General features: G+C 36.1%; 1 protein-coding gene across 7 annotated transcripts in view; it reads right to left on the minus strand.

Annotated features, from left to right (window-relative positions):
- HERC2 (HECT and RLD domain containing E3 ubiquitin protein ligase 2) overlaps positions 1-12,405 on the minus strand; it is a 115,342-nt gene that overhangs the window by 74,131 nt on the left and 28,806 nt on the right. For 5 of the 7 annotated variants that reach the window (XR_012660674.1, XM_075093695.1, XM_075093714.1 and 2 more), the window contains exons 5-15: positions 10,600-10,819; positions 8,841-8,941; positions 7,873-8,029; positions 6,958-7,068; positions 6,462-6,633; positions 5,696-5,869; positions 4,890-5,078; positions 4,084-4,235; positions 3,087-3,244; positions 2,542-2,655; positions 904-1,155 (exon numbers count right to left, since the gene is read on the minus strand). Coding sequence is in view for 6 of the 7 variants with exons in the window: in XM_075093695.1 (XP_074949796.1) it covers positions 904-1,155; positions 2,542-2,655; positions 3,087-3,244; positions 4,084-4,235; positions 4,890-5,078; positions 5,696-5,869; positions 6,462-6,633; positions 6,958-7,068; positions 7,873-8,029; positions 8,841-8,941; positions 10,600-10,819 (1,800 nt within the window). In the remaining variant the exon portion in view is untranslated. The remainder of the gene's footprint in view (positions 1-903; positions 1,156-2,541; positions 2,656-3,086; positions 3,245-4,083; positions 4,236-4,889; positions 5,079-5,695; positions 5,870-6,461; positions 6,634-6,957; positions 7,069-7,872; positions 8,030-8,840; positions 8,942-10,599; positions 10,820-12,405) is intronic. The other 2 variants (XM_075093705.1, XM_075093723.1) reach the window with 2 other exon arrangements.

The raw sequence follows: 12,405 nt of genomic DNA on the forward strand, positions 1-12,405 counted from the left end.
TAAAGATCACAATCATTAACAGAAAAATATCAGAGGTAAGGAGAACTGTGCTAATTACAACCATACTTAATTATGAACACATTATGGATGTCAAGTGTCCCACCTTTGCCTTCGTAGCAGATCAGAAGAGTACAGCAAAAGAAAAACCAAGGAAGTATTTCAAGATTCTTAAGAGACAACTTAAGTACAAAAGTTTTGACTTTAAAAAAATCTTCAATTTTGCGTTCCTTCTACTTAGTACTTAGGGTTTATTAAAAGATCTCCCCATCTATGAACAGAGACTGTAAAGCTATATTGCAGTCATTAGTTCAGAAGTTACTTTCAATTAGATCATCCATCATGTATGGACAACAATTTTAGGAAAGAAAGTAATAAAAGAGGTTTCTTCCTCATCTACCCCTACAATACCTCAGGTTTCTTACAAATGGAAGAAATAATCTTCGCTCTATTACAAACTAGTCAAAAGTACCGGCACAAACACAACTTTAAATTACATTACTTGTTGCCTGTGATCGTCATTTATTCCGTTCACATGCCTTAATCTAAGCATATATATATATATATATAAAAAAAACCACATTTATTTGAATGACAAAGCAAAAATACATGTTTTAAATAAGCATTTCTGTGAACCTAATAAAAGAAAAGCAGTAATAAAGAGAACACAAAACAAGCAGCATTTATAGTAGTTGTAACATAGTGGCTCTAAGTCAGCTACAATTCTAAAGGTATAAATGAAGTAGTGATGGAAAATGTGTGCTATTAGCTTTCCCAATGCAACCAGTATAAAATATGACAGAGTACATGGTACCATCATTCTTAAATTTGAGATCATTAGTGTCCGGTAGAATATTCCAACAAGAGCAAAAAGAACTCTGGAATACTTCCAGCTCTGATAACTACCTTTCAAGCCTTCCAGCAGTTTGGGATATCGAACATGCTCTTCCGTTCCATGCCCAAGTCTCTGATTGTCTCCTTTTCCCCAGGTGTAGACCTGGCCGTCTTTGGTTAAAGCAATAGAAAACTGACTCCCACATCGTACTTTCACAATGTCCAGATCTTGAAGTTTTTCTATCAACTTGGGAGTCTTGCAACCATCACTGCCTCCTCTTCCCAGTTTTCCATAGTCTCCATCACCCCAAGACCACACTTGGCCTTTAAATCATGAGAAAGAAAACTAAAAATATTGCATTGCTTTTTCATGCAATGAAGTTATCTGTTTTGACAAGCAAGTTCTTTAAAATCTGAGATTCTATAATAAGCACAATTTTCAAATTGTAATTTAAGAAGAGCAGTTATGAATTAAATTCTAATTGTTCATGGCAATAAGAAGGAAAGATCTGAAAAGCTTTCATGTTGATTAAACTAAACATAAGAAGTGTAACACACAGCATGCACTGAAAATTCATCAGTGTACAGAAATTTCTTCTTAAGAACATATGAAGTATAGGATTTACTGCAAATCAAGCCTGCAATGTGATCTTTAGTTAAAAACTGCCTTCATTTATTATAAGGCATTATTCATAAGGACTTGCAAAATATTTTTCTACATCAAACGGCCAAATTGTCTGCGAAACCTTTTTTCTTAATTTTCAGTTCGTCATTCAACCATTTCACAAAAATGAAATTAAAAGTGCCATTGTCTGTCATGTTCTTTTGAAATACACTATTAAATCTAAGCCCTGATGTAGCAACTTTGAAATAGTCAAATCATTCTGCATCTGTATTAAATAAAATTATGGTTCAAGAATGGTACACATATGCATGTCCAAAAAGTCTTGTTTTACGCTGATGCATTTATGTTCCCTACTTGCATAAGATAGTCTCTAAGGTACTCTGATAAGCAATGGAGGCATTCAAGGAGTCCAAGGGCGGGGGTAGAAATTAAAGTCTGGGTTTCTACTTCCTGGATGAGCCAGTCTTTCAGCTTTTAAATACTGCACATCACCGTAACCAGCTATATTTTAAAAGAACAACTAGTTTCCAAGAACTACCTGCTTTCTAAGGGATGACTTCGGGGCTTAACCTCACACAGTGAAGTTCAGGTTTTGAATTTGTCTCACCCTAAGCACGTCACTCAGGGATGCTGGGAAGCAGAGTTTCAATACAGGCCCCTCGTTGGCACTTCCCATGGGTTAACATAGACCACTCACCTACTCAAAATTCTGGCTATTGTGACAACACAACAGTTATTTGCACATATATAACAACACATAAAATTTAGACACGTATGTACATATATGTAATATTTGTGTGTACATTATACATTTACATGGGTATTTGAAACATAAATACCATAAATGTAAATACGTTTGCATACTCATAATTAATATATTGCATATCTATGCATGGAAATATATCTGCATACATTATACACAAAATGTATAGATGCACATATACATTTCCCCAAAAGGAATTTCAGCTTCAAATTCTTACCAGAATTCAAGCCACTAGAAATAAGCATATCTGCAGTATAAATATCTTCAGAATGAAAGGGAAAAAAGGTAGGCTTAAAGTGTTAAGTTATATTTTGCTACTAACCATTTTCAGTAACTGCAAGAGTCTGAGCATCTCCACTCCCACAGGACACATCAATAACTTTGAGTCCTTTCAGCCCCGTGACCAGCACTGGGATGGTCTGGTCTTCACTGGAACCTTCAAAACAAAGTAGTTCTGTGAGAAGCAAAACTGAGAAGGCCTAGTATGTTCTTTTGTTTGGGGGTTTTTATTTGCTTTTGGGTGCATGGGGGAGGGTGCCAGTTTGGTTTTGTTTTCAGATTTGAGCGTCGTGACTAAGCTACCATATGGTTTCTTACACATCTAATATGGATTTAGCCCATGGGATAGTCTTTGCTTCACAAGGAAGGGAACGGAGAGCAGTGTAGGTTTTTCTTTTCCATCTAATTGCTTATTTTCACACAACTCAAATTTAGTGGTTTTGAAACAATGCCCCCCATAATTATTTCAATTCATGTGAAACCACATACCATTCTCAAATCAGCTTTAGGTAAGTTGGGTAAAAGATCATTTGAGAAAGACAATGAACAATTCTTTGACAAACAACTTAAAGATATCAAGTAACATACCATGACCAAGCCTGCCATAGTTTCCTCGTCCCCATGTATATAGCTCTCCTTCAGCAGTAATGGCTGCACTATAGGTGCTCCCACATTCAATATGAACAACATGTTTCCCAGCTTGCTTTCCAGATAAAGCAGATATCATCTTCGGTTCCTCCAGAGGTCTATTTAAAGAAAAGGTGACATATTTCACACAGGTGATCTGATGAGTAGATAATAAAAGGTGTGACACGCTTGTTAGAAAACAATTTCTGCAATTCAACCTGCAAACTTTATCACTAGTCTGAAGTATCAAGATATAAATAGAGCTACAACCAAAAATTAAGTTCAGATTGTTCAACAACATACAAACCACCAAAGGAATGTCTGACAAGTATGATTTTTATTTCTAATTAAATTAATGCACTGTTTTTTAAAAAAATGTCTACTATATAAAACACATTATCTTTAATTACTATAACTGAACAATTAATTTCATGACACTGCTAACCCTTACATAGTAACTCCCTTGCTTTACAGGGAATTCAGCACTGGGAGAAGACACTTAAAACTTCTAAAATACATTGAGGTACACTCCCTACAGAATACCCCTGTAGAAGACTGCTCCAACACAACAGCAGGACAGTAATGTTATTGTTTAACAAAGCGGGGAAAAAGGAAATTATATATGCAACATGACTGCATAGGAAATTACAACCTCGCTCCAATACTTGAGTCAATGTTTCTAGGGAAAATGCATTGTGGATTCATAAAACCATGAATAAAAGGCCTAATAACAGTGCAACCACTACCACATCCTCTACCTACAAGTTTTTCAGAAAGCAGCATTAATACAGAACTGGGAATATTACAGGCAGAGAAAATAAGCAGGGAGAATACAATTTCTGTTCAATAACAGAGATGAATGTCAAATGCCGAACATGCTTATACACATAACTAAATAGTTCTTACTGTGATTTCGGAACACTGGCAAATAAATGTTATGATCATTTTTATTACATACACTGTATCCCCATGACCTAGTCTTCCACCATCTCCACAACCCCAAGAGAAAACTTCACCATTTGCTGACAAAGCAAGGTAGTGATGCCCATCTGAATGTGCTGCTATCTTCACAATATTTCTGGAAGCTAGACTCTGTACCAGCTGTGGTCCCTGTGAACCAAACAAAAGCAATACACTTACAAAACCTGCTTATATTTTCCATCACTTGCCTATGTACAGAATAGCTAGGCACAGTTTTCCTAAGGCTTTATCAAAACTGTGCATTCAAATTAATGAGGTGAAGGTATTAAAAAAAAAGCCAAATCTACTATTCAAGTCTGACAAAAACAATGCTTTGAAGTTATTTTGTTCCCATCCTCAAAAGGTCTTCAGTATATATGAAAATGGTGTCTATCTTAATCTTACAGGCAATCTTAGTGGCAAACGTTTCTGTTACAGAATAGTTTTGTTTGAGAAACTACACAGTTTGGGCAGCGTTACGTCATTGACGTAAAATCCATTTCATATCTGCCAATTTCTACAGCTGTTACCAAGGCCAGCATACCAGTGAAAGCAATTATCACTGTATTCATAACCTCTAGACTGATAGAAATTACAGAAACCAGCTGAATTTCATCAAATCAATACAAGATATCAAAACCACTACTTCTGAAAGTTCAAAACCCACAACATAAACGTTCCCAAAAATCAGCATGCCTCCATCTACTGTTACAAGATACTGTAAATAGTTAAAGGGGCAGCCTTAAGCTATGAAACAATACAGAAGAGAAGACAAATTTTAAAACAGGAAAGAAAAACTCTCACCAGAGTATCGCTGTTGTAAGCTTGTGTATAAACTCGTCCGTTCCTAGATAATATTAGAAAACGTTTCTCTGCACAGGCAACCTGCACAACGCCAAGACTGGCAAGTCCTTCACATTGAATTGGACCACTCACATTAGCATAATATTTCCAACCTATTAAACCCCAAGCAATGACTTCTTGCAGAGATCCCTAGAAAATAAGAAAGTCTGTAAGTACTAATTTTAAAATATGTAACTTAACAAAATGCATAGAATACATTATTTTTTAAACCTATATATGCCAAATATACTCAAGTCTGTGATAGTCATTTCTGCCAGTAGCCAATAAAGCTTACCTATTAGAAAATACCACAAATAAAGACTTGCACACATCATATTCAGTTTAATCTGGTACTGAATAGCTATAAATATCTACACTAAGTGTTCAGAGATTTTTCAACTTGGGAGGTTTAACATTTACTTTTTTTTTTTTTTAAAATATGTCAGACCCCCCAACATTTATAAAGTCTGGTCTTGAGCATTTACTCTGATAAACACAGGCAACAGCTCACAATATGGCAGAATAAGCCATAGCACTGCAATAAGAAAAAATGGTTCACAAACCACAGAACTGTACTCCAAGGATGACTGAAAGAGCACTGATGTAATAAAAGATGCTCAGGTAAGACAAATTGAGGCAACTCAACATTACCTCGTGAAAATCAAAAGGAAATCTGAAGAACCTTAGGAGTCATTTTCCTTCCAAATGAAAATCAGCTGCGCTTTTAGGAAAAGTATCTCACTACATTTGACGTTGCAGGCAGTTACCTTATGAGATGTAGGAGAGCTACACTGTGGAGGCATACATGGGGTGGCTAGACGATCTAAATGAGCCATGATCACTACAGCTGTTTGTCTCAGGTCAATCGCTAGCTCATTGTCCTGTGGTAAAGTCAGATACCTTAGAAAACTTTCATTTGGACTCAGAGGGTAAGTCAGGAGCTAGAAAAGTAAAAAAGAGTAGTCAGAAGAACATTCAAGGTATTTCTATGCCACTACGCATACAGATACACAATATATTTTAGACATGCTGACTATCTGCACAAGTTTAAGAGAAACCGAATAACTCTGCACATCCTTTTTTCTTACAGTAGAGGAAAATTCCAAACCCATTTGTTGAGAAAATATAGTCAGATTGTGAATATAACAAAGTTGCAAGCACAAAAAAAACCCCTGATTTACTATGTTTTATCAACCTCAATAACATTCACTAAGTCATAGTTCAATTAACTTCAAACACAACAAAATAAGACCAATTCAAATATGCAGAAAAGTGGCCACATCTCTAAGCTAATTATCACAAAAGCATTAACTCTGAAACACAATGCTTACCTCTAACCGTTCTATGACATTCCTCCTCCTACCTCAAGAAACGCAAACATACACAGGAAAGCCAAACAACAGTGGTGTATACACACTTTATATGGGAAACACTACTGCCAAATTTGTTTGGATAATTTATAATTCTTTTAGCCAGCCAAATGAAATTTGATACCAACATAATGCCCCTTTCAAATAATCCAAGGGTAAGTACCTGAATATCTTCCTCAGCATTGGGCACATCTTTATTACATATTATACTCTGAAATCTTTGCAGCAAAGGTAGAAGGGGTGCACTTGTTCCCTGTGCAGATCGCTCATTATCTGTTTCCCTCGTTCCGTTATCCCAAAGTTGAAGCAACAACATAACTGCAGACAACATTTGGCTGAAAGAGGAAGTTTACATCTTCTATTAATAAGCATTCCTAAAAACATTATTTTAGGTTATCCATACAATTCACTTTCTACATTTTGAAGTTTAGCAGTATCAGATGTCATGGCTTTCCATTTTAAACAGATTGTCTAAATATCAAAACTGGATTTTGCACTCTAGCTAACATAAGATCTTGATCCACGTTACAGAAAAGGTTACATGCTTTGGACCATAATTATTACATTAAACCCAAATCCATAAAAACTGAAGACAGGCTCTGCTCAGGCCATTCCAACAGACAGTGATGGTTAAAGATCAGAGTGCTCATGCTTCTCACCTTAGGGTACCCCTCTGCACTGCCAGTTCTAGCAATATGGCAAGTGCCAAGTGCTGGTCTTGTAACGGAATGTTTCCCGGCCCTTTGGTACTGGGAGCTCCATGTACATCTCTATTTAAAAGTCAAACAAACATTAACTAAGGAGTAAGTAGAAACAATACATATTTGCTTACCAAAAGCATCTACAACACACCAAGAACCACTAAACTTACAGAAAAATATAAAATTGTTGACGAAAGTAGCTGAAAAGAACAGCTGACACATTCCACACAAGATCTATTTTTAGAGTGTCAGCTACACTTTAAAAATGTCCCTAGCATGTACTCAATAGCTTTATTAAATATGCTAAGAACATGAAAAACATTTTTCACAGGTGAAATTCAAATATTCTTTATGATATTTACTATAAGGATGTAGTTCCAGTATTCAAAAGACAGTTTTGGGTTAATTTGGTAAAAGGGTGACTTTAAGCCTCCTTAAATAATGGGGAAAGGCAGGGGAGTGCTCAAAGTCCAATATGAGTGCATTTTCCCTCAAACACGCAAAAGCCTGCATTATTTTACTAGACTAGAAAGACACAATTAAGTGTACACATATATCGTATTACCAAAGCACTCTTCATGTGGATATAGTTTACATTAGTGAAACACCACTTTTCAGGTAAGCCTAAATGCAGTGATTCAGAACACTCAAACCCAGATTTCTTTCTTTAACTGTTAGGGGAATTAAATCATATTTAAAGAGCATCATTTCAACAGTTCATGTATTTTCTGCTTGATTGTATAACAACATTAGAAAAGGAAAGCAACTTTTTTTAATTTTCCATAAACTATTACGTTTATACCATCAGCTGCTAAGAGATGCAAGCTTGCCATTTAACCACTACTTCAGCAATGTTTAGAAAAAGAAACTTACCCAGTCACAACAGACCTTAGGAATTTAGTGGCTCTTTCCACCACTTCCAGCCATACAGAAGATACAGTCCCTTCATCAAAAAGGGACGCCTCTGGTAGTGCTCGTAGTGCATCAAGTGATTCCTGTAACAATTCACTGCACAGGTCTGCATCTTCACCTAAGGAACACAGTAATACTAGTAACACTCCCACCTTTACAGAAGTTATACAAATTATTGTATACAACGTTTTGCAGACTTTCTTTTTTTTAACCTCAAGCTTACGAGTTACTTAATATTATGTACAAAGTTCTCAATTTTCAAATGAACATTTTGACTACAAGACTTCTGAAGAACTATCTGCTTCACAAAAATACATCAGAAAGGTGGCGATCCTTAAACCAGCTCGTCCCGCTACACATCTGCTGAGGAAATCAGAAGAACTAGAGCTACCTGGACAAAGAACAAGCCAAACAGCTGCGGTCTGAACAAACAGCCCAGACTGAGACAAACAGGTAGGTTAAAGTGGCACAGATGACAATTCTGCCAACCTCTGCAATCTGACAATCACTGACAACTATACATACTAAACACAAGTTTCATACTACTGCTCCAAACTCCTTTTCTAAGCTGCTACTATTGTGTATTAATATAGTGGATCAACCTGTCTGGGGAAAACAAACAAACAAAAAAAAAAAATCTAACTTTTCTGAAACCTGACATTAAAAATACATTCTCTTCATTAAATCCTGATTTGTGCTCCTAAACATAAAAATAACCCAGCACAACACAGCACTGGTACTGGCTTGCGTGGCTTCAATCAGCAACAGTATTGCTGTGCATAATACCACATAAACAAAAAACACAATTATGCAAATCTCACATTTATAAAGGTAGAGTTCTATGCAAATATTTAATACACACACATGGTTTAATGAATAATCTGTCTTCTAATGATAAATATATGCAATATGCTACAGAGTAGACCTACCTGACCTCCAGGCTCTACGAAGGAACGCAAATGCAAATGAAAGTGCTGCTCGGGATCCGACTCGTGCAAGTCCTTCTACACCTTTGCCAACAGGTCTTGGACTAAGTAAAATTACATATGCATCACCTCGATATAATTTATATAATAACAACAACAACATATGTTTACATTAGCAATTATTTGTATAAGTTGTCTATTTGACAATTTTATAATTAGCTATGTGCATGCATCTATAATTACACAATTTTTATTTGTAAAAAATTGTAATCATCTCTTAAGAACTAAGGTGAGCAGCATCAAAATGTCACCAACTAAAATTCAGCTTCACGTGATTCAGAGAACAACCAATTCAACCCCCAACATCAAAAGCTTCACAGAGAAAAATTAAACTAGACTAGCACAATTGGCTGCCAGAGAGGTGCCTGTAGTTACTCAAGTGAAATTATGATGGTGGATTCAGGACACACAGACGTAAAATACTTCATGCACTCATCATTTACTCAGAAAGTTTATACTTCTAGTTAATTTGGACTGCATTAATTATGCTTATAGGCTATTGGTTTTTATGAATCGTCCACTACTAATATTTCCATCAATTTTGTCATTTCTTATCTTTCCATTCAAGTGCCAATGTTACAGATCTCTCTTTGCAGTTTCTGTATTGGTGCATGTAAGGAAGAGAGATAGCTTGAACTTTTCTTAATAACCACTGGACTTGCATAGATTTCTGTTAAGCTTTTTATGCAAACAATCACATTAATTTAAGTAAACTTTCCTTTGTACTTAACAACAGGAGATTCCCTACTGCTTCCTCTCAGAAGGACACCAACAATTCTGCTTTCTTTTTAATCTCACATCAAAAGAACGTTAACTTCTTAGGACTTTCTCAAGAGAGAAAAAATTTAAACTGGCACTTTTAGCAGTCTGATAACTTAAATATACCAGGGCTCTTTTTAATCAGAACTGGGGGGGGGGGGGGGGGGGAAATCAGAGAACAGACTATTTAGGGAAAGATATCATTGTCAGAACTCCAATCCCATAATAACTAGTCATGGTATCTACTTACTGTCTCCTTTCATTTTTGAAGCTAGAGACAATCTAACTAACAATTTCCCTGGTTGAATTGCTTGTTCTGTCAGACAGCAATCTTCTTCAGCTACTGAATAGCTTCTTTAATACCTCATCTGAGAGGCTTTTCTATTTTTAGGTCAATAAAATATGTAGACATTGAATAAGAAATCGTCTGATTACTTTCTGTTAGTTTTCTGGAAAGTTTCATATGAAAGGTAGTTACAGCTCTTCTCACCCAAGCTAAGGAAAACTATGTCCAACTTCCATGTATTTGTATTTTTAAATTTATGTGCCTCAACTGAGCAAATATTGACAAAAATATATCAATGTTATTAGAACTATGTAACCTCCATCAGCATTTCTGAAGTAGGCTTTGCTATACTTTCTAGTTGAGTAGAACAAAAGGAATACCTCAATAAAAGTATACTTATGACTCAAAAACCAATATCTACAGCAATTTATTACAATAAAAACCCACCAGTATGAACTGTGACCCTAGAAGCAACCATCAGCCATGGAGAAAATCCACGTGGCAGATAACACCACGTAAAACCATCTTAATAGGAAGAGTTTCTTTACTGCTACTGTTTCGTGAGAAGAAATAGATCAGATTAAGCTCTCACACACAGGTTGATAACCTTTCAATGACTCTCCTAATGTATTAACTTGTTCATGCATGTGTCATTACCTTTTTTTATCCACAACAGGCAGAGGAATACTACTGCTTTTCCACTTAACTTTGACATTCTCCTGAAGAACTGTTCTGTTCAGTGCAATGAAATATCGTTCCAGGATAACTAGCCTCTGCTTTAGCCTCATAGCTGAAAGAGCTGTTGTAGCAGTTTGTATGGCCAGACTTTGCTGTTCCTTCACTAGTACGTGAAGGCACTCCTTCAATTCATTCACATCTGAGAATCAGAGAAAGATACCACTGTATAGGTATTCATCTTTATTATATACAGTACCAAGAAAAATCAAGACAAACTGTGAACTGATCAGAAGCCTGAGTCTCGAAACCCTGTGAAACTCCCATTTCCATATTTAATGCACATTTCTAATCCACACTATTACAGAATCACAATGATATTTAACAGGTGTTTAGACAAAGGTTACCATCAAAACTGGTTTTGTGTGAATACATCTGAACCTTCATGTTTCAGGTCTGAAATTAAAACGTCATAGGAAATATTTATGCATTTCAAAAAATCAAGTTAGATGGCATCATCAGACCTCAGAGTCAGACTTCTCTTAAGTGTAGGCAACAACCTTCCAAGTCCCCACAATGATATGCTTTCATTTTGCACTGATACACATTATCTTAAGTTTCTCAGAAGTTATGAGACTACTCTCAGAAGCTCTAGGATCACTGCCAAGAGCTGCTAAGCTTCTGAATCAAATACTGTCAGAAATTTATTTGCTAATAGTACTTGCAAGCGTCTTAAAAGACCAACACTACAGAATTAATTCTTCACTAACCAGAAAAAGCAATCAATATCCCAAAGTCCTAGTAATCTAATAACAGATGGTAAAAAGTAGTGTCAACAAAAAAAACCACGAAGCAAACAAACAAACCAAAAAAAACCCACACCACCCAAATAAGAGCACCACAACCAAAAACCCCACAACACTTTAGAATAAAAATTTGGAAATTGTGTAATTTTATGTTGTCTGTAGCTTTCATTCCTAGGAGAAACATCAATGAGGTGCATTCTTAGAAGGGTTCTTTTCTATGCCTTTCTTAACAGCTGGATCTTTGGACCACCCCACTCTGCTCTGCACTGAATTACTCTACTCATCTGTAGGCCAACCACATTTGTTGCCTGTCTGATACACAGAAGTACCTTTGTTTCACCTGATGCCTAAGGGGTACAAAGAAAACATGTGTGTGCATATATTTAATAGTGTTTGTGAGAATTTGGACATGACCTTAGGAGAAAAAAAAAAAAACAAACCAACCCACAAAACCAACATATTTTTTGGAACAGCTGCCTCCAAGCTATAGAAATTTAGACAACTTACAGTAGTGTCTAGAGCTAAAAATTGTATCCAATGAGGCATAACTTTTTTTGTAACTGTAACTGTATAGAGTGTTTCAAAGTTTTGCCCCCACTCTGCAACGCATCTTTGCGTACCCAGCAGAGAATTCAAGTGGCCTTCTCTGCCACCGGATCGCATTGCACAGTCACTTACGGTTTGTTGTCAGCCGTCCCCCCAGCCTGTTTTCAACACTGCTACTCACATTTCACCATTTCATAACATGTTAGATTCCTTTCCCTAGGCCAATTTACATCTTTTCACATGACTATGAGGAACAACTTTATTCTTACTCGTTGAAAAAATAAGTGTTCCATGCAGTCTAGAGCTTAAAAAAAATTTAGAAAAAGCAACAGCAGCTATTATACACATTCATACCTTGACTCAACAAGAAATATGACAAAAAAGCCACACTGTCCTTAATATTAGCTCTACAAAATTCCCCAAAGAACTCTACAGC

The sequence above is a fragment of the Phalacrocorax aristotelis genome, chromosome 1 (assembly GCF_949628215.1).
Source record: "Phalacrocorax aristotelis chromosome 1, bGulAri2.1, whole genome shotgun sequence".
Lineage (NCBI taxonomy): Eukaryota > Metazoa > Chordata > Aves > Suliformes > Phalacrocoracidae > Phalacrocorax > Phalacrocorax aristotelis.